At 39.7% G+C, this 27,171-nt stretch overlaps 1 protein-coding gene across 5 annotated transcripts in view; it reads right to left on the bottom strand.

Annotated features, from left to right (window-relative positions):
- The window catches only part of KCNH1 (potassium voltage-gated channel subfamily H member 1), a 175,195-nt gene that overhangs the window by 123,307 nt on the left and 24,717 nt on the right, over positions 1–27,171 (bottom strand). For 4 of the 5 annotated variants that reach the window (XR_010359182.1, XR_010359183.1, XM_064414325.1 and 1 more), the window contains exons 5-7: positions 22,112–22,230; positions 13,983–14,375; positions 1,154–1,583 (exon numbers count right to left, since the gene is read on the bottom strand). Coding sequence is in view for 3 of the 5 variants with exons in the window: in XM_064414325.1 (XP_064270395.1) it covers positions 1,154–1,583; positions 13,983–14,375; positions 22,112–22,230 (942 nt within the window). In the remaining 2 variants the exon portion in view is untranslated. Of the gene's footprint in view, positions 1–1,153; positions 1,584–13,982; positions 14,376–22,111; positions 22,231–26,829; positions 27,044–27,171 lie in introns of those variants that run through there. The other variant, XM_064414326.1, reaches the window with a different exon arrangement.

Genomic DNA, 27,171 nt, shown 5'->3' with positions numbered 1-27,171 from the left:
AGAAAACTGCAAAATTTGATCCATGTTTTATAAAAATGTTCCTTCTCCTACAGGGTGTTTTACTAGGATGATGGGACTCTTGGCAGAGGAAAAAGCTAGAAAAACAAAATTAACAATTTTTATAGCTAAAATATCCCAATTCCTGTGTGATCAACAATGCTTGTCTTGATAGTTTTTTTCACTAACCTTCATCAGACTTAATACTGCACAGATAATCTCAGTGTGTGACCTCAGTGTCCTGTAAAAGGACACATCAGAATCAAAGGTTCACATTTCTACAACAGGCACGGTGCTGCTAATTGAGTTTCATTATGTATTTGGTTTTCATTTTCTGCTTAGCAAGGATTGACTTTCTCCTACTCCGGATGCAATGTTACCATACAGAAGCTTCTGTCTTTCTCCATACAATGATAAGTTTTCCCATGGATAAAGCAGATTTTATTTTTTTTCCTTATTTTGGTTCAAACTCCACCCTGATCTAGAAAACCACGACCTAGTTTAACAGCAGCCACCATATGGTTCTTAACTCCAAGTAGCTCTCAAGGCACTTTGAATGCAGATCCTGCATTGAAATGACAATATGGCCAAAAGCTGGACAGCTTGGCAACATGTACCCATTCTAACAAGGATGTCTGAGCCAGAGGTGCCCAAGCACAGCATCACCCCCCTTGCTTCAGGATATGCCTGTGTGCTCAGCTCACGCCAGAGTTTGTGGCTCCTAAAGAGTCCCAGTTTTCTCTTCCTTAGAAGATGATGCTCCCAGACCTCCTCCCACACCCTGACCCACTTATCAAATGTATACAGCTCTCAGACATGAAAAGAGTTTGCCACATACTAAAATGGAGGCAAAAAGGTGCATTAATTCTTAACAGTTCAGGCTTTAAGCATTTCATGGCTTATTACAAGAGCATATTGAGGGGATACGGACAGAATATTTTTTCCAAAATGACTGAATTTTTGCTAGTCACAACAATACCCCTATTTGTGATTTAAACCTAACCAGTAAGGAAGTGTGTAATACTTATACTGCCACTAAAAACAATTTTAGCTGCATCACACTTACTAGGGTTCCAGATGTTCTTATGAAATCAGCATTCATGACACGCAGCTATTCGGTGCTGTGCACGAGAAAGAGAGAATCTCTAATACTTACAGCCAATCATCATCATAGCCACGGCGAAGATCTTCTCCCCGTCTGTCGTGGGAGCGATGTTCCCAAATCCCACACTGGTGAGGCTGGTCATTGTGAAATACAGCGAGGAGATGTAGACGGAATCTTTGCTGGGCCCGCCTTCCCACTTGCCGAAGCCGGAGGTGTTGAAGCGGTAGGGAGTTCCGATGGACTCCCCCAGCTGGTAGAGCCAGCTCTCGGTGCGGATGGTGTTGGTGTCCTCGTCGATGACCTCGTAGTCGCCGATGCTGTACCAGATGCAGGCCAGCCAGTGCGCCGCCAGCCCGAACACGCACACCAGCAGCACCAGCACGGCCGCGCCGTACTCGATGTAGTGGTCCAGCTTCCGAGCCACGCGACCCAGCCGGAGCAGCCGCACCACTTTGAGGGAACTGAAGAGGCTACTGATGCCCTGGAAGGATAAAGAACCGTGGCCATTAGGATTTCATGTGACAGCAACAGTATTCATAGCTGCAACTTCCAAAGAAACAAGGTGATCCACAAAAAACAGAGAGTCACCAGATAACAGAGAAACTGCGAAACGCAAAAAGCTTAGTGACCCTTTCCCAGGATGAACACATGCACCTTTGCCTTCATCCACTACCATTTTGCTCTCTGAACTCCCTTTTCAGATTATTTGAATAGGTTTACAAATACCTTTGTAAAAACTTCAAATGACAGGCTATCTCTTGCATATCCAGCTGTGAACTCTTATGCAACATGTCAGATGTAATGTCAGAAAGATAAAGAAGGCCAAAAGATACTGGCAATAGCTGGCAATTTGTGGTTTTCCTATTTCCTACAATGCATTTCCTATGACTTCACTTTCCTATACAAATTAATGCACTGATAATCGGTCCTCTGACATTTCTCATATGAACTACACAAAGCTTAAATATTTCAAACATCTCACTAATCCCCAAATTATATCCTTTTTATGACAGCTTTGATATCAATGCAGTATTTCTGTGCTGAAAATAATATGGCTCCCACAAAACAGAATTAAGCCAGCATGCAGGATTTTGTATTGTTAACTTTTATACAGATTTGCACAAGAAGTCAAATAAAAAAATTCAAACCCATTTGGAGCATGAGAAGATCTAAATAGCCTATAATAAAAATCCTTCCTTTTTTTTTCCTACTTCCTCTTACCAAGACTGTTTCATACATAGAAGTCTGATTAAAATTTAAGCAGACTGGTTTAATGAGTATTTCTGGAAATGCATAATTGCATACTTCTGGTCACCAGCTTTTACTGGAAGTTTGTTTATTCCTACATAAATACAACTGCCTCAGTATCTTAGGCTGCTTCAATGCACTAGAAAAGATGTTTTATTAAATAATTACATAAAGTATATTGACTCATGTTCCCCAAGACTGCAGCAATACATTTTCCCTTTATTTCATGAATTTGTCATGATTACATTGACTCATTTTCAGAGACAGATGTAATTTGTTACCTGGGAACACACAAGCAATTTCTATTAAGTATCTGGACAAGATCTAATGCAACCAGGGCGTGGGGAGTAAAAAGAGAGAGAGATTTAAAAAAAAAAAATAAAAAGCAGCCTTCCTTTAAATCAGAGATATTTCCAGAAATCTAGAAGAGAGCAAGTGAACTGTTCTTTTAATGAATAGCTAAGCCAAACTTTTCAAATCACTGATACAAAAATTGCTACACAAAGTAAGTTAATTTCCATTTCCCATTCATTCTATACCCAGCTTTGTTTTGTAAACACTGAAGCAAAGCCCCAGTGCCAATTCTGAGAATATGACACAAAATACCTTAATTTCCAGGGCAGGGAAAGCAGGTATTTCTGAACACTCAGTATGGAGGGGAATAGCAAAGTGGAAATTGAAAAAAATTATAACAACATTTTAGAATTAGATATGCAAGTCCTGGATTGACAAGCAAATTTGGTCTCTGCATTTTAAATATTCTGACATTATAACACAGCTTTATGTCCTTTTCCCTCAGGACTCATGCCCATTTCTCCCTTTTCTCTTAAGAAATCTTAGCAGTGAAACACTAATTTTTTACATTTTGACAGGTCTCCAGCAATGGTGCTCTTTTAGCTTCAGTCTTAAAACCAAGCCTTTTAATCACACACTGCTTCAAAATCTCCACCCCAATATCCGAGCAAATGACTTTATTTTTGTGCAAAACCTGTTCTTCAAATTAAATATATCCCTGTGATTAACAAAAAAAAAAGAAAAAAAATTCTGTTTGTCAGTAAGAGTTCTACCAAAGCCAAAAAATAGTAATGGTTTAAGAAGGACTTAATAGATTAGAATTTGGTTAATTCTTAATGAAAAATTAAAAAGAGTCAAAGATTAGAAATACTTGGGGAAAGGAAAGAATCACAGAAAAGGAGCTCAAGAAATTGGATATAAAAAATGGGAGTGCCAACTGAAATATGTGAAATCAGATTTTAAAAGTCTAAGGCAAAACACTTTTTTCAAGCATTCTCTTCTCCTAATTTCCCTTGTGGAATTCACTAAAAGAAATTTTATTTAAAAAATTTAAATGGTATTGAACTGCATCACTTGGGAGAAACTAACTCTACCAAATTCTGACCAGAGATACAGAGAATCAGGTTTTTTGTACAAGAAGAACTTGAATATTTACAGAAAATATATACTTGATTTGGTTGCCCTGGAAGGATACACTAATTACTCCTAATACTCACCTGACTGCATTGCCAATGAGATTCTAAAAGTTCAGAAAAAGCCCGGTTAAAAAAAAAAAAATTATTTTTATTTCAGTGTTAACAGTGTTCTCTCTTTGATTTCCTCAAAGGAAAGGATTTGTCTATCCTAACTGGATCAATATCAAGAGCAAGAACTGCACAGGGAAATGATTATGCATATAACTCCTAAAAATTTCTAAGTGAAAGAATTTTAAATGGTTCCAAACAACAGAAACTTAATAGACTGTTTCACAGATGATAAAGTAGGGGGGAAAATCAGATAGTCCTGCAATACTTTAAATCAGTACTTTTTGGCACTAGATTTAGCAAGTTATATTTTAACGCTCACTGGAATAGATCTGCTGGATTGAAAAATTGACAATTTTAGATTACCACTTTCCAAAATAGAACTGTACTTTTAGATTATTGTCCATTTTAATGCTCTTATCACTGCAGATTATTTTTATGCTTTTATCATAGACAGATGGCTCCACGATGTCACGCAAAGGCGCCTGAACTCAATTTACTTCTCTTGATGTGTGTCCCACCCTCTTGGTCTGCTGCTCCTGCCAGTTTTGAGAAGCAGATGAGAGACACCCAGAGATCCTTGTGCCCAAAGGAAATAGAAAAAACTTTGGTTCATGAAGAGCTAGAAATGGCATTGCCTGTCCCAGGCAGGCACCCTCAGATGCTCTGCTCTAAAGGGTCACCATAAGGAATGTCGATGTGGCAGCCAGGGAAAGGACAAGGCTAAATAATATTCCATGGAGTTCTACTGGGGTCTGATTTACCCTGACACAGTTGCAACTGCTAGTACTCTATCCAACAGAAAACATCCCTTGAGGCCATGCAAAAATAATTTTTTAAAAAAAATTTATATGGCCAGAATAGACACATAGTACATTTTTACTATATTTTTCTACAAAGAGAACTTGGGTGCAGTGCTCACTTCAATATGCAGCACTTGGTCCGGTATGTCAGAAAATACTGAATTTCACACACACTTATACTTCAAATGTTTTGAAGTGACTGAATGAGACTAAAAAATTCTACTGCTGATACCTGTGCATTGATATTGATAAATATTTCATGGTTTGGCAGGTTTACTTTCATTGCCAGTGATGGCTGCTGCATAAAAAAAGGAAGAAAGTGTAGCCAGTCCCCTCCAAACCAAAGGGTAAGCTCAAGGCACTGAGACACTGAAGAAATAATTCCATAGCCACTGACTGAGCAGACTTGAATTCAAAAGCTCTTAAAATAATAAACACAACCACTTCCCCTCCCTCTCCTTCTACACATTCTTTGCAGGGTAGAACTGTACCCCAAACCAGAAAAAACAGACCAGCCTCAGACCCAGAGGAAAGCAGTGCCCATATTTAATGTTCACAGAAAATGCTTCATAAGTTTGTCCATTAAATACTGCCAAAAAGTAAACTTCCATGTATAATTTGTTATTAATTAGACTTCCTCACTATATACTGTGCACATTTACACAAGTTTTCTTCTGAATTTCCTTTGCTTTCTGCAAGATCTAAACTACTGTGAGTGCACCCCTTGTCTCACACTGATGCCTCAGCCATGTAAGTAGCCTTCTTTCCAAATACAGGATCCAGGATACCCATATTTTGGCTCTACCTCTCAATAAGACAACATAAAATTTGTGCTGCTATTTCCACACCCAGAAAAACACACTGTGAAAATACAAGGGCTGTAAGCAGAGAAATTATTTTTACTTGTGTCTTTGTGGTCCAAGAACAATAACAGTGGACACACAGTGATAGATGCTGTACAGATAAAAGCAGTTGCTGCTGTTCATTTGCCATGCAAAATTAAATTCAGCTCAATTCATTGAGTAATAAAAGTCCACCTAGAAAAAAAATTAAAATACAAATTGTTTAAAGAGCAGCCATAAAAAGTAACTGACGTCACCCCACCTGCCCCCCCAAAAACGTGAGAAATACTTCATTTTCCACTCCAAACAAGATGCAGCATGAATAACTGCAGAAAATAACTAAAATGCTGCATTCACCCCACCTCCTACAGCTGCAGTAACACAAGTACTTTAGTAATATATTCAATCTACATGACAGTATTCACTTTTTAGCCATTATTCACTTTCTACATGTACAAAAAGAAAATGCACTTAACCCAAGCATTAAGACTTTTTTTCCAGGCTCAAAGGCAGGATAATTTACTTCCTACTTACTACCTATTTTTAAAAAAAGAAATATTCAGTATTGGCACAAATCTTTCCTAAGTTTTCCAGCACTTTTCTCTCATATGGAACTGCTAAAATTCAGGCTTCATCTCAATTAATGGGAGATGCAGGAGACTAAAAGCTAACCATTAAAAGAAAGAGAATGAAACAGACAAAAAAATAAATTATTTATTCCAAAAAGGGAGGCAATGAACCAAATTTATCACTACTGTGAGGCGAGAGCCACAGAAAGCACTGCCTTTTTTCTTGACACTTTATTTGAAGCCAGCCATGCCACAGTCTGGCTCTGCCTATCTGCAGTAACCTGGCAGCCCTGTCAGGTCATCATTAGGACTACACATTTCCGTCATTTGTCTCCTCTGATTTTCTTAATTAGGTCTGAGAACATGACCTTTCCTACAGATGGCCATATTTAGCAACCAAGAGATGAGATAGCGTTATGTGCACAGGTCAAAATCAATATCTAAGCCCTCTGGATACTGCTGTGGTTTTTAGCACTGAAGAAAACAGATCTCTAGACCCCTGAAGCTTATTTCAGACAGACATCTGTGAGCTTGGTTAGGGCTGGGGGGAGAAACAGCAACAATTCATGTATTAGAGCATAAGGTATGGGAAGAGATGGGAAGGCAGATTTTTCATTTGTAAAACTATGTCCATGCTTGCTTTACATGCATACATGCACACTCAGAAAAAAAAAAAAAAAAAAAAAAAAAAATCACAGAAAGAAAACAAACTCTATTTTCCTTTTACTTCGAGAAGAAGAACAAGAATAAAGATAACACGAGTAACCTAAACAAACTGTAATTTCTGTGGCAGCAAATAGAAAAATTAACCCAAATAGACAACAATCTGCTTCCCTAGGCTTCTGATTCAAAGCAACAGCCAGTTCCAGAAGCTTTTTACTTATCTCAAAGAAGCAAAACACCCAAATAATATTAAGTGTTACTGGCATTTAATACCTCTCCATCTTTTCCAATTCTAATTCCATCCCTAATATGAAATAGACTACAGAGCAACCACTTAGCTACTTGAACAAATACCCTTTGTAATCTCATCTGACTTTCTGCCTCACATCGATACAAGTGTGCTGAATGGGGGGAGAAGAGGAGAGTTACTGATCCCTGCCTCTGGAACATGCCTCCCTTTATATACAGTGTAAGTCTCGCTCTAACAGCAGCTTTTTGAAATAATTCAGACTCTAATATATTCAATTAGCTCTCCTTCTTGGACAAAGGCTATCACCATACATTATCACTGAAAATGTAATTCAGCGTTTTAATTCTTTTAGCCTGATACAGATTGAATAGCTTATGCAGACTACTATTCTCTCTTTAACAGAATGATAAATCATGTCAGGCCTTTCAATGCCCTGAAGAAGTAGCCCTGAAATCCAGTAACACCCTTACTTATCTGTGACTTAGCAGAAAGACTAATCTGAATATTTGGAGTACAGAAGAAGAGTCAACTGGAGTGCTGACAGCCTCAGTAGAGCCTACAGAGGAGGTCAACATCAGGCAGGTGCACAGCAACACATCCTGCTCTGGAATTCTCTTTTGGTAGGGGCTAGCCATCAGCAGACAGAGCAGGTATCTCTGAGCCACCAAGGTGTATGTGCCCGGGTAAGACATGGGAAGGTAGCTGAGTCAGGCTTACAGCCCGGGAGAGAGTTTAACCCTGAATGCCTTCCAAGGCATAAGAGCCCTGCAGCGACCGTGTACATCAACACAACTTGGAAAACTGAGGATTTGGGGGGAAAAGACAGCCTGCCCTTTCACAGGGTAGCACGAAAACGGCATGTGATAGGTAGCATGGAGGTTGGGTTTTTAAGATAGAAAAACTCATATTTGACTGGAAAAAAAAATGGGGGGGTGAGGAGATGTGGAGCAAATCAGACAGAGAAGAGAGACACCCTCACTTGAATCCCCAATTCTCTGAACATCAAGCGCTTCTTTTGCCTACCTGGTTTATATCCTGGCTGTGCACTTTACCCCAGGAATCTGCTTTACACCATTTGCATTTCCCCAAAATACTCCTTCCACCTACCTGTCTGCTAAGGAGTAATTCCTGCCTGGCACAGCCCCCTGGGGCCATGCTGCAGAACAGAGGCACTCACAGAAGTCAGACAAGCAGCCCTCCTCCTCCACCACTGCTTTTCCTTCCCACTGCATTCCCCTTTTTCCACAGTTTAAGGCTGTCAAGCTCCTTCTGAAGCTCCAAATGCCACCCTGAGCCACAGCAAGGCTCCTCCCTAGCCATGCTCCGAGGGTGTCTGGCAGGTTGCAGCCCCCAGCACACACCTCCCATGGGCTTTGCCCTGTGTCTCAGGGGCTTCTCACACAGGGACACCCAACCAAGCAGACCTCCTTCATCATGACACCCCCAACCCCAGGCCCATGTGCCAGCCCTCCCCTGCCCTACCTGAGCACAATAACCCAACTGCTTGATCCTTCCCCAGAAGCCCCAGTAGGTGTCACCCAGTCCACAGGGTCTCACTTATCCCTCCTCTACCTTCATCTCATCCAAGAACCACAATTTGCCAGCATTTCCTCTATGCCTGGATCACACTCCGTGATACACAGCTGGGGTTTTTTTGTTAAACATTACATAAAAAGTAGGTTATGACTACTTTAAAATTTCAATTAGTCATAGAAAATTATTCATTCATTACTAGATTTAGCAATAGACTCACGTGCAAAATACAGCACTGCCTCATTGGACAGATTCAAATAAGGGTGGTGAACTACTGTTTCAAACAGTTTTCATATTACTCAGCTGTTTGCAGTTTAAAAATACTTTTAAAATTATATTTTCCAGTTTGCAAAATTCATCTAACCCAAAATCTTTCTTTATAGGTCCCAGTTTATTCCATAAAACTGTAAATAGGATAATTTATTCCCTTGCCCCTTATTGCATGCAGTGGTAAAAAAAAAAAAAGGAAGTTGTATGCTTTCCAGTGTAGCTGCTTCAGTAATTCCTAAATAGCTAATTTGTATTAGCATGAGAGATTATTCCATTAACAAGGTTTAAATTAATCTATTGCAAAAGTACTGCCTCAGAGAGCTGCCAACAATTTGACCAGCAACACATTCATTTTTTCCTCTCTCAACTCTCTGTTTACTTTCCAGCTACACCAAACTCACTTAGCACTAATTATCTTCATTCACTTCTATTATTCCGTATTGTATTTTTTTTCTGGGACTTCTTTTATCATCATAAATTTTGGCCTTTCAGAGCTGTACATCTTCTTTGCCTACATGCTAGCTTCTCTCCTATTCATTCACTTAACTGAGCACTATATCATTTATATTGACTATATCTTTCCTAATGATCTTTTACTATGCATTTATTTCTCTTCTACCTCAACTAATTGAGTCATACATGATTCTCAATTTGGCATCAGCCAACAATTGATCACAGCGCTCTGCTCAAACACATATAGCAATTACTACTACAAACTCCCTATTTCAGAGATTTATATGGTGGTGACATGACTGGATTCCACTCCTAGCATGAGATTTCACAACAGCATCACATGTAATAAGTCAAATTTTTTCCAATATAAATTATATCTTATGGCATTATGGACGAAAACCACAGTATAAAACTGCTCAAGCTGAAACTGCAAAAATATGCTTTGGAATTCAAAGTCTTAAATTGCACTGTTCTTGGCAAAAATTGTGGAATTTTCTTTAAGCCTGGTTTTTGTTAAATTTACTGACTGATGTCTGAACACAAAAAGATAACATTATCCCCCAAAGTAGGTGGTATTTCCTTAAGTGAGGAATAATACTAATTACTGTAAAGAATTACTGACAAATGCTGTTTTGATCATTCAAATTTGAAAGAGACTAACACCACATGTTTCATGGGCTGTTTAAATTTTAGGCCAATATTTTCTTTTCTTACTCAGACTAAATTACAGCATGATGTATTCTCTTAACAATAGAAAGTTCAAGCCTAGCATTAAGTTGATTCATCAATCAGTATGAATATGGTATATTTTCTTCTGTTGAAATTCTGTCAGGTCAAGAAAATAATTAGTATTTAACTGTATCATTTGTTCCCCATATATAAAAGCCAGGAGAAACATCCACAACTTTACTTTCATTTGGGTAACAACAGAAATTTCTCTACAGCTACTCATTTCCTCATTTGTTGAATTCTGCTCATGTCTGAATATGAAATGCTCTACTATCTCTTTGAGCACAGCACTTGAGATCAGTCTCTTATATAATTATATGGCCTTGAACAAAGACATTAATGTTTTTTCTTTCCTCTTCCATCTGTAGAATGTGGCTATTCATACTTAAGTGCCTCTCGAATTAATTGTAGTTATTAATAGTTGTATTGATTAATAGTTAATGAATTCAAATTATTTTTATGGACAAAAATATTCTCAACCATGCAGAGAGAAGGAGACTGGAATTTCGATTATATTGAAAAATGTGAAGTGAAAATATACTAATTTTCCAAACTGCAACAAACCCAAAGAATTTTGAAATTGTCTGAAAACCACAGAAATCGCACTCAATTTTGTTTCAAGAAAATATTTTCTGTTATATCTTATAAAGGAATAATGAAGTAAATTGCAAACCAAAAAGTTACTTCAAAATAGGAAAAAAAATCCAATACCAGAATTTTTTCGAGTATCTGCTTGCCAAAAATATTGATCAGCTCTAGTTTAATCTACTACAATTAGTGGATCATTTTAAAGATGACAAAAATGGTTTCACTATTCATCTAGAGATAAGTAATGGGACAGTCTCAAAACTGCCCAGAGCAAAAAAAAAAAAAATCTCAATACCCTATTTTACAGTTTTTACTTATTCAGTGCTGCAGTTCCTGCGTCCCTTGAAAATCAATTAGTCTCCATCACAGTAATTACAACATTCTGCAGTACAAATTGACTTGTCAAGTTAGTTCCTCCATGACATTCTCAGAATCTTCAGTGCCTTTTTTTTAAACAGAAAATGACAGTAGCCAGCAAAATAAGCAAGCTTCCACCTGGTCCAGTCCCCTTTCATTATAGGGACTGCAACAAAGTCAGGATCTTATTTCCTCCTGTTTAAAATCATGTATGGAAAACATCAGATGGGGAAAATAGAATTCATATTCTTCATCTCATTTTATCACCACTGTTGACACTGGACATCATTTCATCTCTGGCTATTTTTTAAGAATACTCTTACTAGGACTTCCAAAAAAAAAAAAAAAATCCTGCAGCAGCCATGGCCAGCTACTGACTCCATTGCCATGGCTCCAAGGGAATTCCCTCTAGCAAAATTAAAGTGGCACAGAGATACAGTTCAGTTTGGTTATTTGCACGTTGAGCAGGGCAGCCTTGCACCTGACTTCATCTAGCTATGAAGTTATATGGTGTATAATCCAGGGCAAGAGGGAGGTAAATTTAAACCAGCAAGAAAGGAAGGGAGTTGACCCACAAGGGAATGCTCTACACAACAGAAAAAAAAAAAAAAAGATAAAAGGCAAAGATTTTCTGCTTTCAAGATTTCTTGAATGTGGCGCTTTTTTTTTTTTTTCCTTCTTCACTAAAAGATTATATTTCTCTCTACAGGCAGTTCTTGAAACAGTGATCAGCATCTACTGTTCCAAACCCCCTCCTGATATGCACTGTGTTATTCTGCTGGCATTGCTGGTAAAACCCCTCAAGTCCCATAAACCAGCCTAGGAGCACTCGGTAGAAGCATGGCAATTTTCACCAGTGGAAACTCTGCTCTAATGATCCCACAACGATTTTTACCAGCCAAATGTCAGAAGCCACTATGGGAAATGCAGATGAACAGCCTTGAAAGGAAGGACAGCATCAAGAAAAATCTTGATTTTTTTTTTTTTTCCTTGGGCACAATAGTAGAATAACTAAAACTAACACTGTTACACTGATTAAGGACTGTTGAAGAGCCAGGGGAAAACTGAAGTACCAATCAGCTTCTCATTGCTACAAGGCAACACTGAGATGGAGAACCTGCAGAAATACAAACTCACACAAGAATTTCTCTGCAGAATTGCTACCATGAGTCCAAAATCATCTGTGCTCAGTTCGAGGGCTGTCACAGCCACTGCTACAGACATTTTCCTCAGAGGTGTTCTGTAGGTCACATCACCGGTCTAAAGTCAAAAAGTGTTCAGCAAAATCTTCACCAGGCTGCTTCTATCTGCCATGGGTGAAAAAAGCTTCCTTCCTAGTTTGTTGAGTTTTGTTGGTTGGTTTTTTTTTTGGGGGGGGGGGGGGGGGGGGGTGTCTCTTGCTTTGTTTATTTTTTAATTTTCTTTTTTTTTTTCCTTTCTGTCTAAATGTCAGAACCTGACACATGGCCACTCCTCCCATCGCTCTATCAGTGTCACAGCAAAGTAACAGGTGAAAGCCCTGCAGAATAATCTGCAGTCTGGGTCTTTTATATGGCAAACAAATACTTAAGGACAGGTCTCTCAAGGCTTTTTTGCTTGATCTAATTTGTGTTATTTCAGTGTGTAGCTTGATATAAAATGAAAGCTTCTCTAGGGAATTAAATATCAAATAACATCACATTTTTTCCACTGCATTTAATAGTTTACCTACCTGTCCTCAAGTTATTGAGAAAACCACTTTAAATTTTATTAAAAATAGTGTAATTTTTAAAAAGTAATGGGGTTTGGCTTTGCCTATATTTCACTTGGCATAGTTTTCTTTTGATAGATAGGCTGTCCTTCATAAATGGGCATATTTTAAACAAAGTCATAAAATTTAAATTTTACAGGCTAAAATTCAAATACTAAGCCCTGATGAGGTAGGTATGTAAATTCCTCTCCTTCTCTGGAAGTATTCAAACCCACCTGGATGTGATGCCCTGTGCTACCCGCCCTGAGTGAATCTGCTTTAGCAGCTGGGTTGGACTAGATGATCTCCAGAGATCCCTTCCAAGCCCAGCCATCCTGTGATTCTGTATCTTACAGCTTTACCATGTGTCACAGATAAACTCAGAGACATAACTAGCTGATGATTTTATAACATGTAACTAGAAAGCAGGAATCCTCTTTAAGATTTTAATAAAAATTCATTAACTCTCTGAACTATTTAGGTAGGGAACTTTAATGTATTTACCTTAGGAATATTTTCTTGGCAGACTGATCCAAAAACCAAGCAGTTAAAAAATACTAGTTTTCTGGATTTAAGTGTCTAAATGTTAGTTCTTTTGCTAGATTGTGATCTACTCCCAGACAAATGAAGAACTAAGGAAGAGTCTAGATTTCCAGATTTCTCCCTACCTTTCATTTAATTATGAAATCACTAAACAAGCACCTTCAATTGCTTCACCTTCCTCTAAAAATAGTGTTGCCAAACAATGCTGCACAGATCACCAGGCATCCACACAGTGCTTTCTGGTGCTCAAAGACAATTCAGTGAGTCACTGCCTGCCTCTTTGCCACCTGCCATGGTGCACTAGAAGCAGCTGGGAAATGTGTATTTTACATCCCAATGGTTCCTGTGCAGAACTGGCATTAGCAGAACTACCCTGATCGGTCAGCAGTGAAAGCAAGCACAGCCTGCCCCGACAAACTGTCCTGACACACACCTCAAACTATTCCTGCTAAGGCAGGTGGAACAGCTTTCCTCAGTTCTGTGCAAAGGTGCTGCTCTCTGCCTCTACCTGCACTCCTGAACCCTGAGGGTGCAGAAAGAAGGAAAATAAACATGGGTTTTTAACACCAAAAACTACAGCAGAAATTAAAGAATGAATCTTCTGGCTAGGATTCATAAGCAAAATTCTGTGCATGCTGTGGGTAGCTACCAGAGACATACGTACAGTAATTCAATAAATTTAAAAACATACATTTCTTCTGTCCTGCACCTTCCCCCGGCCATCAAGTAACAATGAATGGATGGAAGTGGAAGTGGCATACTAACCTCATCAACATTCTCAAATGCATTGATGACATCATATGGCAGGCAGGAGAGCAGGTCGATCACAAACCAGGTCTTCAGGTAATTCATGCGAATCAGCTTGGGGTCAGAGATCACCTCTCCTGCTGGCCCCACAAAGGTGGTGTGAAAATTGAGCACAATGTCAACCAGAAAAATGACATCCACAATGCTGTCCACTACTAGCCATGCCACGTTGTTCTGTTTGGTTTTAAAGGAGACATTGTAAGGGACCAAAATAGCAGTGTAGAAGGTTAAAATCAAGATGATCCAGTCCCATGTAGTCTTGAATACACAATAATGCAAAATTATATGTGGTGGAGTCTTTGGTGCCTCTTGTTTGTACTGTGGGAGGATTTCAGAACCCAGCTGCAATACCTGTAGTCAAGACAAATTTGAGAGGAAAAAGAAAACATGCTTAATTTTTTCACACTAGATTCTCAAGCTCAGTACAACAGTTCATAAAAATTAATGTCAAATAACTCCTATTACCACCACCAAATGGTAAGCAAGCCAAGAAAAGTATTCTGTTACACAAATCAGCATCAAACAAAGAACGGTTGTTTCTTTTAATGCCATTAATTATTTTTTGACACTAATGTGTGGAGTGCCCAAGACAGACAGAGAAGAGAGAACCCCTTCAGCTATCTAGACAGACAAGACAGAAAAATGATGGGCAAGAATAGGCAGGAAGGACAGGGTGAATAGAAATTGATGGCAAAACCTGGAACAACACGAACTGAGCTCTGGTCCAGCAGCAGGACCGCTGGACCACGTCTGTTTTTCAACACTGCCTATTAAACTCTTCACTACACCCTCTCTGAAATTGTCTCAAACTACAATCTATCATGAATGCACAGGCCTTTTTCCCTCTTCTCTGGGCTGTGGAGGTCCAAAGCCCATGGATAGCTATCATTAGCCTCAATAAACTCATTTTGGACTTCACCTTTTCATTCAGAGAAGTTCAATATCTTATCTACCTGATGGTGTAGAATCACAGAAAGATAGAATCATTAACGTTGTAAAAAACCCCTACAATTGTTCAACAATTAGCGCAGCACCCCCATGTTCTTCAACAAACCATGTCCCAAATGCCACATCCACACACCTTTTGAACACTTCCAGGTACCATACAATGCCACCATTACCTGGGAAATCTGTTCCAATGCTTGACAACCCTTTCAGTGAAGAAATTTTTCTTAACATCTAATCTAAATCTCTGCTGGTGCAATTTGAGGCCATTTCCCCTGGTCCTGTCACTTGTTGCCTGGAGGAAAAGATGGCTCTCCCCCTCACTACAACCTCCATTCAGGCCCTTGTAGAGAGGGGATGGTCCCCTTGAGCCTCTTTTTCTCCTGGCTAAACAATCCCAGCTCCCCAAGCTGCTCCTCATCAAACCTGTTCTCTAAACCCTTCACTGCCTTTTTTGCCTTTCCTCGGACATGCTCCAATGCCCCCATGTCCCTCTGGCTTTGGGGGCCTCCAGACTGAATGCAGGATTTAGGGGACCTGACGAGGCACACTGTTGAGTTACACTGCAGTTAGGTCTGAATTCAGAAAAGCACTACTGCAGAAGATTATCTGCCAGCATGTGTTTTAAACCCTGGACCTCAAGCTGAGGACAGGCTGACACCGAGCACTGTTTTACATAACTGCAGTCTCAATCAATGCTGCCCATTTTACGTCTGTTCTCTCTCCAGTTCTGCCCAATGTGTCTGTTTATATGTATGGCTATACATGAGGGTGAAACCAACATCAAGAACCTGTGTCAAATAAAGAGAAGTTAAATTTTAAAGCAAATTTTACCCTGGACGAGTTATAAATGAAAACTGAAAGGAACATGAAGGCTTCCCTGAGTGAAATGTATTTGGTAATGCCAAACTCACAGAACCTGTGAGAAGTACTTAGGAAAAATATTTAGGAGCATGGTTCCTTTTTCACATTTATTTACACATAGTTCAGAGCAATAGGAAGCAGAGAAGGAAATTAAATGTCTGTTTTTCTCTGGGAAAAGATAAGACAACACAGCTAGAATAGAAGGATGTCTTCCTTTCATTCTCCTTATCTCAGCTTTTTTAATGTCAGTTATTTAGACGTGGATTTTATCTCCAGGCTTTTCTGAGTGCCTTTTTTTTTTTTGTCTTTTTTCTTTTTTTTTTGGTGAACTGGTGAGATTTTTCCCAACAGTTTCAGCCAAAGGGGACAAAAGAAAACGATCAGCTACACAAGATCTCCTTGGACAAAACAGTCTCAGATGAAATTCCCTGCTGCTTTGAACCTCACATAATCACTTACTCGTGTACACAACAGGGGTCAGACACTGTCAGGCCACAGTTCCTCACACACGTGTAAATGAGAATGGGAATTGCAAGCCTGCTGACTTTGAGCCCAGTATGTTCTCCTGAAGAGAATTAACAAGACCTGCTCTGACAGACCTGCATGCTACCACAGAGGCATTAAGAGTTTGAAAAAAATTTGATTGAAAAAAAAAATAAGAGGACTCTGTATTTTTGTTAGTGAGCGTCTAGAATGACAGCAAAGAGGAGAAAGGAACATTTCTCCAGCAGACCCACCCAGGGCTCAGACGTGTTCACTGCAGTATTGCGTAGCCTATTGATCCTGACCCTGATTCATGTATGTACTCCATACTACCTAAATTAAAGGGAATTAAGCTGCCCTGTGCTGAGAGGAGCTGGAAGAAGCACAAGGCGCATGCAGTCTCTCGTCTCTGCAGGAGGCACTGGCCAGCCCATGCAGTCCCCAAAAGTCACTGGTGTGACTGGAGGAGGCAGAGGGTGTGTATTGAGTCTGTGTGTGTACTCAGAGCATCATTCCTTTTAAGGTTTGTTTGCAGTCCCAGTGACAGATGTTGGGATGTCTTTTCCCAGCAAAAGCCCTAGCCCAAATCAATATTGCAAACATCTCCTGCCCTCCCTTTTGCATATTGCAGCTGTACCTGAATCACTTGGAAATCAATGAGTTACTCCTGGTTTTCACGAGGCTCTGCATGACCAGCAGCTCCAACACAGGGTCCCAAGCCTGAAATATGCTTCACTGGGCAAGGAGTGTCTTCTGCAACACTCACTCACTGGAATAACTGATCAGCAAAACCAAGCACCTCCATCACACAGTAGCATTTTTCATTTAGCAGAATTTCAGTTCTAGTGCTGAGATTTTACTGGTGTGGGGAGACAGGATCACTCTTCAAATGCAGCAGGAAAGCATAATTGCTTCTTCTGCAATCACAGGCCTACTACAGCTTTTTTTTAACCTCTGGTATTACATGAGTGAGTCCAATATTTTGGTAACTATTCTAACCAGCATAGGAACCTCAACCATAAAAAACTGAAAAAAAAAAAAAGTTTGCTCTTGTCAGGTGGTTCTTATCTATACACACATCAGTTATAGACTGAGAATTGCATAATGCACTCCATTTTGGTCACTGCTGCTCTCTTTGTATTCCAAGAATTTGTGGAAATTTTGCATCAACAGAACTAAATTTACTGGAAAATATACTAATGTATACCTGCTTACCCAGTTAGGGGAAAAGGCAAGAACAATCTCTGTTTGGCAAAAAAGAAGGGGCTAAATTATGGTGTCATTGTTCTGCTGTAAATAGAAAAAAGCCATGAAAATAAAGCTAGTGGAACTGTAAGGATGCAAAACTGAACTGAAAGCAGAAAAACCAGACTTCTAGTTCCAACTTGTTAAGACAATAAACTGCTGCTTCAGTGTTTTAAAATGTCATCACCAAATACAAAGCACTTTCTCCTTACTTGTTTGAGATTCAAGGGCTACAGCACAGGAAAATAAAAGGAATTGATGACTGATTGATCTCCTTCCCTTTCTATTTAGAAAGTAAACATACTCTAAAACTATCTGAATAGCTAGGGACCTTATAAATAAGTCTTCTGAACTTCTGTTACCCTCCCTGGAGTCTCTGGAGAAGCCCTAGCAATGGTTATTTAAAGAGACCAGGAGCTGTGGCTTTAGTGGGTCTCCAGCAGAAGGATGTGCACCAGCACTGTGGGCATGAATCCTGAATGGAGGGGCAGGAGGCAAGCATTAAGGAATGACACAGGGATTCCAATGACTCACCAGATGGGGAAAGCCACCTGCAGAAAGGCAGAGGTGCCTCCAGTCCTCTTTTGGGGTGAGATGGAGGTGACAAGTTCTAGCCTGAGCTCCCTCTCCCTACATCATTAACACACACCTTTGTAAAACCACCCCATGCTGCTGGCACTGCTAGAGAGGATTTCACAGCCTGGGGTGAAAGAAGGGCACTGCCCCAGCTCACACTATCTCTCCCAGCAAAGGCAGCTTGCTTGGCACACTGGCAAAAGTCTCACAGTGCCTGGCAGTGCCAGCCAAGAGCTCTCAAAGGCACCAAATTCTTCATTTCACTGAAGGAAGAGAAACACACCTACAACAAGGGTGTAACAAGAGAACAAGCATGTGCCTTTATCATAAAGCACAACAAAAGAGCTCAGTACTGCACAGAAACCATGGAAGGAGGTCCACAGAGCTTAGTACTAAAGATCAAGCTTTTGTCAGGTCACTGCGCTGGAAGTTACAAGAGCTCCGTGCTCCACTTTTCACACCAAGGGCCACACCAAGTCTATTTCCACACACACACCAGCCCTGGCTCATCTGAAGATTCAGAGCTATAAACCCTCCTCTCTCCACACCATCCAGCAAATCCAGGTCGATGCAAAGTACCTTCTGCCCTATTCCAAGGTGCACTTCAGCCTCTAGGGAGAGTAGTGCCAACCTGAGACAGGTTTGCTAAAGTAGTCAGGTGTGGTTGCACACCCACATGAGCTAACCACATTCAATCTGCTTGTAAAGCTATTTCTCTTGGAGAGCTAAAAAAAAAACCAAACCCCAAGAGACTGATATAAAAGTAATCATGAAGAAAATGTACACAACCATATAAACCAATATGCTGAGCTTCCTTTCATGTGCACTGGACAATTTGATTACTACAATTTTCTGAATAATTGAAACAGCTCTGGTTTTGGAAGATTTTTCACTACTATACAGTTTTATCGTGGTAAAAGAAATATTTATTTCTGAAACTTATTAATGAAAGTATCATTTCAATTACTTATTATTCATCAGATAATGCAGCTGTATTATCTGCATTTATTATTTGTGGTAATGATGCACGGTGCTTTAATAGCTCTCTAACGCTGGAGAATTTTATTCCAAGAGCAGAAACGCCAAATTTCATCACAGGTTTTACAAGACTGTGTTACTTTCTAAACACAGCACTTTTTTTTTTAAATCCTATTTTTTTTAACAAAATGGTGAATATATCCCAAGTCAGGAGTCATAAATTGCATCAAATGTGGTTACAATGGCTTATTTATTTTTATGACTGTATGACTGGGGGGCAAAAAAAAAGCTAACACAAACACTCACTCATTTCCAGCTTAATCTCTCCTTTTCATGTTTTCAATTGCACCTATTTGCTTTCTCTCACTCTTCCTTGCTTTTGTTTTCCCAAGCACCCACACAAATTGCTCCCAAACTAAGGGCTAGGTGTTATACCTCAATATTTTGACTGGCAGTTTTAATGGCAGTTATAAGTCCCTGGTAAATAATGGTAAATGGTAAAAAAAAAATTAAAAAGTGGCAGAAGATCCATTCTTAAGCAGTGCTGCTAAGCACCATTATAATTTCTCTGCTTTTATTTCTCATAACTGTAATTTTTTTTTTTTAATTTTGACACAGTCTTGTTTGCCCAGAACTGCCTGGCAAAGGTGCAGAACACATCAGCTAAGACCACAGGTGCAGATGACACATGTACTCATTCAGCAGTGACCAGGAAGAACCATCCCTACAACCAGCTCCTTGGTGATTAAGTAACAGAAATTCATCAATTACTTTTACAAACTCCTATTGCAAAATGTTGTCTCACAGTTACCTAACACCCTTCTGTTAATTGCATAATTAATTTGAATAGTTTTCATATGACTGCTATTAGAGAAATCAGGCTAAAAAAAAATCTATGCCTACCGACGAAAGTCAGAGACTGAAGCTTCACAGACACTGCTTGTGTTATCCATGGCCCGTTAGTCTGTCACTAACACCTTTCTTAAACTGTTCCATAACAATAAAAAATTGTAAGCTGTTGTGGCAGGCTCCAACACCTTGCTCTACTCAGGTTGTAGGATGCAACAACCTCCCAAGACATTCAAATATCTAAGAGATAAATAACTAAGAGCAACACAAATAACACCGCAATAAACGTGGAGCCTTCTCACACAAACAAGATTGATGTGAAATGTCATGGTGAGCAGCAAAAGAAAAAGGATGACTTTTAAAATTTCAGATAGGCTACTGCAGGGATGAAGGGGAAAAAAAGAAAAAATATTTGAAAATACAACTCTTAGAGATCCCATACTCAATATTATCAAAAAACTTTTGCAGGATAAGAAGCCTGGCACCCCATATATCTTCAAATAAAGAAAGGTGGTCTTGTCTGTATGATTATCTGCACTCTTCTCTGTAGTGTAGTTCTGTTAGCTTAAATGGAATTACAGCATGAAAAAAAGCTACCTAACATCACAGCTGGGGCTAATGTTCTTTGTAAAATTATGACCACAATATTCAGTCAGCAATTAAAGAAACTAATTTCACACATGTAAACTATGCACTTGCCCTTTATTATTTGTAATTAATCAATTGGCTGTGCCAGTAAGAATACTAGCAAAGACTTGTAGAACACATGGACTTGCAAAAAGTTTCAGTAACATGTAGTCACTGACGTCCAGACTGTTGCAAAACAGAATAACCTCAGACCCTTTGTCTTACATTTTGCTGCCTACATTTTAGCATTAACTAAAATTCAAGGGTAGAGATCTAAAGACAAGAAAAGATAATTTGATATGAAGCCTTGAGTAGGATTAGGAGGAAAACTGTTCCAAATTCCAGGACACTAAAGCAACCTCAGGGTGGACATGTGTTAATCACATGGTGTTCCTGCAGTATGGTGCCCATGAATGACTATCCCTCCTCTGTGCTAGTATGATCCATGTTATTTCTCTGCTTGCAACAGAAATTGGTTTCTCCTTCTTGAGTTCTTCTGTATTAAATACTGACTAGATGAAATCCTGTCTGCAGGAATTTTGCCATTATACTTGATAAGAAGAGAGGTGATTTTTGGTTTGCATAGAAACTGAGACGTATACAGCAGAACTAGCAGAGTATAATGTATGTATTAATGACTATATGTATTTATACATAGTCAGTATAAATGACTATATGGAGACCTCATGGAACCCATCAACGCCTTACACCTCCAGCTGCACAGGAAGATCAAGAATTATTGTCAAGTCACAGCTGCTGCCATGGCATTCACAGCAGGAAGTGACACAGGACTGCCACTTCATATTGGCTGTGCTGTCATTAACACCATGTCAAACCTCTCCCCAGGCTGTTTTTACACCAGGGAGACCCTGCTACTGGCCCAGGAGACAGCTATAGGAAACAGGACAGTCTCTCCCCCTCGTGGCAGAAGCCCTCAAGCCCTAAGTGTTTCAAGGGGCCTTCTCTACCTGGAGCTTATCTCAAAACTTTGAGAGGCTACTTAAATCACAAGGTTTCACTTTCATAATCTCCCTGCAGTGCTGCTTGTGGCATCTTACAACTGTTCTGTCCATAAAAGCAGTAACTTAAACATAGGTTTTAACCAGTTGTTAATGCAAGTTTGGGATCCCACTATACATAAATTAATTCAGAGAATAACCCTGCCATGGATTCTCCAGGATTTCCTTGTGTACTAGACTGTTTTTCTCACCTCAGTTTTACATAAGCAGATAGTCCAAGATCCTACTCTTATTAAGATCCTCAAAAGAATGGAAACTAAGCAAGAAAGTATTATTTTAATAACACCTTTTAAGACTTTGCTATGGATATGGAACACAACACTGGAATTAGGTTACATGAAGTCTTTGGGACACCTGCTTTCATTCTGCTGTCACAGGACACATTTCACAGCACATGTACCAGATTCCCAGGGCAGGGAGGACTGACAGTTCTTGGCTTGCGCAGAGACGACATACCCACAAAGGCCAGAAATATTTCCTCCCAGGGAAAGAAAAAATTACCTCAGCAAGTCTTGAGTGCTTGTGAACGTTCTCTCCTTTCTGCACGCTGGGAGCAAGCTGCTGCAGCACTCCTCGGCTGCTCGTGAGGGCACGGGTCAAGCGGGCAAACTTCCCCCAACCTTGAGAAAACATGCAAGATTAGACACACATTACCAAAAAAAGCTGCAAGTGTACCTCATAAAACCTCTTATGACTAAAGGGAGAAAAAGTTGTTAAAACAGAGCAATCTGCTTTAATACTGACCAGAAGGGAGTATAATTTAACCAAGTACCAGATGAAAGCAAGTCAGAAAATAGGTGTCAGCATGGTACAGTAATAAAACCCATGGCTGCTGTGACTTTTGTATTCAATGACTCTACAAAAGCACTGCCACATGAACGGCACATTTTGCAAGGATAAATGTCCACTATACAATAATCTCATATTAAATCTAATGATCAGATTTGGATCTCACAGCACTGCAGAAGATACTTCAGACTAATCAAGATGTAAGGCTAGAGTCATGCACAATGAAAATTACAGTTGTCTGTAACAGAAGCAATTCTAGCCTCAGATGCATCAAGCATAGATCTGGAATAAGCAGAGAAATATACATAAGATAATAAAAAGCAGAGCAGAAAAGCAAAACAAAATCATTAATTTTACTCCCTCTAAACAAAAGGGGGAATATACTAATAGATTTTCTCAAACTTGAATGTAACATTTAGCAGCTTCTGGCAGAGAAGTCATATGCTGAATTTTAATTCAGAATATTTTTTACAGTGATTTCAAATATTCCTCAAAATAGAAGACCTTCAATGACAGTCACAAGAGCTAGATACAACTATAATCTTTATGAGCAGTACTTTGCCATAACAGATAGGCAGAGTATACATCTGGATATTTTTGGTATACTGAAAGTATCAGTGAATTTAGTCCCAGTCTTGAAAAATGCTAGTACCACCTGGGAGCTCTTGAGCTCCTACTCCTCATCTCCTACTCCAACTAAGGATGCTCAGCACTTTGAAGATTCAGTTTACAATGAGAACCTGGTTCTGGAAAACGTTGCCTACACAGCTTTTTTGTAGACCCCTTTTAGGCACTGAAAGGTGCTATAAGGCATCCTTGGAATCTTCTCCTCTCCAGGCTGAGCACACACAACTCTCCCAATCTGTCTGCACAGCAGAGGTGGTCCAGCCCTCTGAGCATCTCCTCTAAACTCGCTCAACAGGTTCTTACTCTGGGGACTCGGAGCTGGGTGCAGGACTCCAGGTGGGGTCACATAGGATTGGAGCAGAGCGGGAGAATCCTCTCCCTTGACCGCTGGCCACGCCGCTTTTGCTGCATCCCGGGATACAGCTGGTGTTATGAGCTTCAAGTGCACCTCGCCCAGTCATGCCCAGGCTGTCCCCGGCCCCGGGGCAGGGCCTGGCAGGTGGCCGGCCGGAGGAGCTCCGGGGGAGCCCCGGCCATCGCCGCTCTCCGGCCGGCGGGCCGGGCGCTGCGGCGCTGGCCGTGGTGCTGCAGCGGAACGAGCGGGGCTCGCCCGCAAACGCCAGCCCGGAGGGAAACGGGCACAGCACGGAGCTCCAGCTTCGCCCCGGACCTCGAAACCTGCCTCCTTTCTAATGACAGATAACACGGACAGCTCCTTTTATTTACTCGAAGCGGATTGATGGGATGGGCATTCTCCTGGAAGATGCGAAATTTGGTTCATAACCTGAGGACAAACTTTCAATGCCCATTTTCTTCCGAACATTGTTCTAAGATTTGAGCTATTTGGAGAAATACAGAGAGAGGATGAAAAGGAAGCACCTCGCTTGAGCTTTCTGGCACAAAAGCACTGTCAGACAACTCTGCGGTATGATTTATGGCTACAAATGCTGAGCCCTTCAGGTGTTCCCCCTTCTTCCCAGGAGTCATCTCCTTCTGAAAGGCACAGCTTAACCCATTCCTCTCTCCTCAGCATCCCCTGCAAGCATCTCCTCTGTCCTACGTGCTAAACATCTCACTTGTGGGTGCCTAAATGGCTCACAAAAGAACAGTTTCCACAAACACTAGATTTCACCCTCTACTCCAAACTCTGATCTGAAAGCAATATAACTGCTCCAGGCAAGAGAGGGTGTCACTTTTCAGCTTGGCTTTTCAAAGCAGGGTGGACACAAATTGGGAGTACATACCCTAATTCTCTCCACACACAGGTATCACACTTGGGAGCCCAGCCTGGAGGTACACCCACCACAGTGCCATGGTATGTCTAAAACCAGGCACTGAATCCATGTGCAACGTGTAAGAATTTCATCTTTAGAACACTCTCCTCCTTGTATTGCCTTTTGGGGTTCTGACTTTTGTGAAAGGAAAAGATAAAAATGTGGCATAGGAAAAAGAAAATAAAAATTAAATAGAATGCCAGTACTAAATCTTTTGAATCATAACATCTCCAGTAATACCTGCAAAGACAACAGTACCTGTTGAATTTATTGCATTTTTTCCTCCAGAACCCTAAGGACAGACACAGCCGACAGCAGGTCAGTTATCTATCCAACAAAGACAGGTCAAGTAATGCACTTAAGCCATAGGACTTAACACAAACACTAAATTTTAAGGGTCATGGAGTTTTCCCAGATGAGGAACTAAGCTTCGAAATGGTGTAAGAATATATTGGTGTCAGTCCTGCTAAAACACAAGGATCAGATGATAGAGATTAGGAGTTGTCCTTCAACACAAGTAGTTGTTATAGCCCTACATCCATTTTTTCCCTAGAAACAGAGGAAATATAAACTAAATTTAAAATCTAATGATTGCAGGTGGTTCTAATACCAGCATATATAATCCTCAAACAAGATAAGTTCACACAGAAGAGAAGACAGCTTCAAATTCAGAAACCAAACGTAAGGATGGATACCACCCTATGGCAGTACTTGCCTTTGCCCCTTTCTTTGATTTTAACCAATTTTTATCATTGTTTGGTCTCTTTTTTCAGTTCTGCAGAAAATATCATGCACAGACAAAGCAATGTGAAGACTTTAAAACATTTCCAGCTTCAAAAGGATGGAAAGCCTTTAAGATTAACAGCACTGATTTCAGCACTCCTGCATTCCACACTGTTCTTTCAATTTTCACCATTTCTTTGCAAAAAGGTGAATAGAAATTGCTTCTGATAACACCCAAGACAAGATGATTACAAAAGGTGTCCCCTGAGATTTGTTTCATGTGGAAATATGGCATTGAAATATACTTTTGTGCTGTGGTATCAAAACTTTTCTTCTTTAAAGCATGAAGTTTCATTTAACAATGGCCTTAAGTTGAATTTTCTGTATTTTCAAGTAAATAGATACTCAAGCACTTATTATTTATTTGTAGGTAGCTATTTGTTTCCTACCACTCTTCTCAATTCATTCCTGATAACTCAAGAATTCAAACATTGGGAACTGTGGCAGTTACAGAACCCTTGTTACCACATTGCTGATCCATGACTTGCATAATTCCTGGATTCAGAACAAGAAGCCATTGTCTGCTAGTGAACAAGTCTGTCTGTCCACAGCTCTATTGTTCACACAACTGTGTAAATGTGAATAAATCAAGATTCCAGCAGTTCTTGCATCTACTCAAGCCAGCTTTGTATTCCCACACATGAAAGATCCTTGCTTAAATCCATCCAGCTTCTCTGCAGTGCTTCTTCACTTTGAAACCTCATGACTAAAACAGTATTATTTTTCCATCTGGACTGAGAAAGCATACTGAAGTTTTTAATATACTCACTACTTCCCCTTCATTTGTTTCCTCTTTTTAAGAAAACATTTCATCCAGATGAAAGCAGAGTATATCTTAATCAAAATATTTCAAACACTGGCTCTGTTCATATAAATACATCTTTAAAAACAGAATAAAAAATCCCAAAAAAAACCCTCCAGAAACAAAAAGGGAAAAAAAAAGAGGAAACGTGAATTTTCCCCTGAATTAAGATGAAGGAGACAAACAAAATATTTTTTGTGCCTGTACTCCTGCTTGTTATGCAAAGGACAGCTTAGCTGCAACATGAAATAAAGCATCTTCTGCAGAGGAGATGGCAACTGATGATTGCTCCAAAGCACAGAAGGCTACATCATCTTGGAGGATAACAACCACTTGATTCAGTGATGCTGAATTTGACCACCTCTTTGTATAAAAATGAAGTTATCAAAAGCAAAAATTACACTCCAAAGCTTAGTTTTCAAGCTCTTATGAGACAGCATAGATGCTTCTGCATATGTTTACCTTGTATTCATGCATTCAAAACCTGTTCAGGCAAACTTCTTACAAGCTACTCAAAGTGCAAGCACAGTTTTTATTTGTCTGCACAAATAATTGTTTTGCATAAAGTGATGCATTCCACTTTATACACTATTCTCAAGCATCTCATACTTGGTGTGCTAGATCTCAAATCGGGAGAGACATATAGAGGCAAAAAAATGCATTAATTCCAAATACAGTATAAACTTTAACATTCAGCTAAGAAGGTGACCTAGCACTTGACAAGCCAAACTTAGCTATGCTATAGCTTGATTTTGCCTTCTTCTATTCAAGTAAACCTCTTTTATGTTTCCCTGATTTTTTTTTTTTTGAGGGGCAAGCAAAAGGGAAGAAGTGGAAAGAGGTTGTTTAAAAAAATTATCAACATCACTGACACTATTTTTAAGTGGTTTTTTTTAGAATGCACTATTTTTAAAGCTGCTGCATTTAAAAGCAAGCTTACTTACCTTCCATGGAAATAATAAAAGAAACATTTCTAAATTATCTGAATCAATTTTAAAAAGGCCATAATGAGAAGTCTACCTTTTATGTGACTTTCTTGTTTCATCTACTCCAATGTCTGACATTATTAATCAATAAAAAAAAAGTAAGCATGAAAAATGGTAATGGGACCTTCTATCCCTCTGAGTCACCTTCAGGTGAAAGATGCCTATTCATCTTTGTATAGTCAAACACCTGCCATTACAGCTCTACACTTTTCACTCAAGGAGCTGCATCATTTGCAGCTGAACAATCAGGCTTGAAATTGCCAGCAGGTGATAAAAAACCAAGCTATACCACAGCTAAGC

The sequence above is a fragment of the Passer domesticus genome, chromosome 3, assembly GCF_036417665.1.
Source record: "Passer domesticus isolate bPasDom1 chromosome 3, bPasDom1.hap1, whole genome shotgun sequence".
Lineage (NCBI taxonomy): Eukaryota > Metazoa > Chordata > Aves > Passeriformes > Passeridae > Passer > Passer domesticus.
Note: the sequence above shows the minus strand (reverse complement) of the source record. Positions and strands in the feature narration are given on the sequence as shown.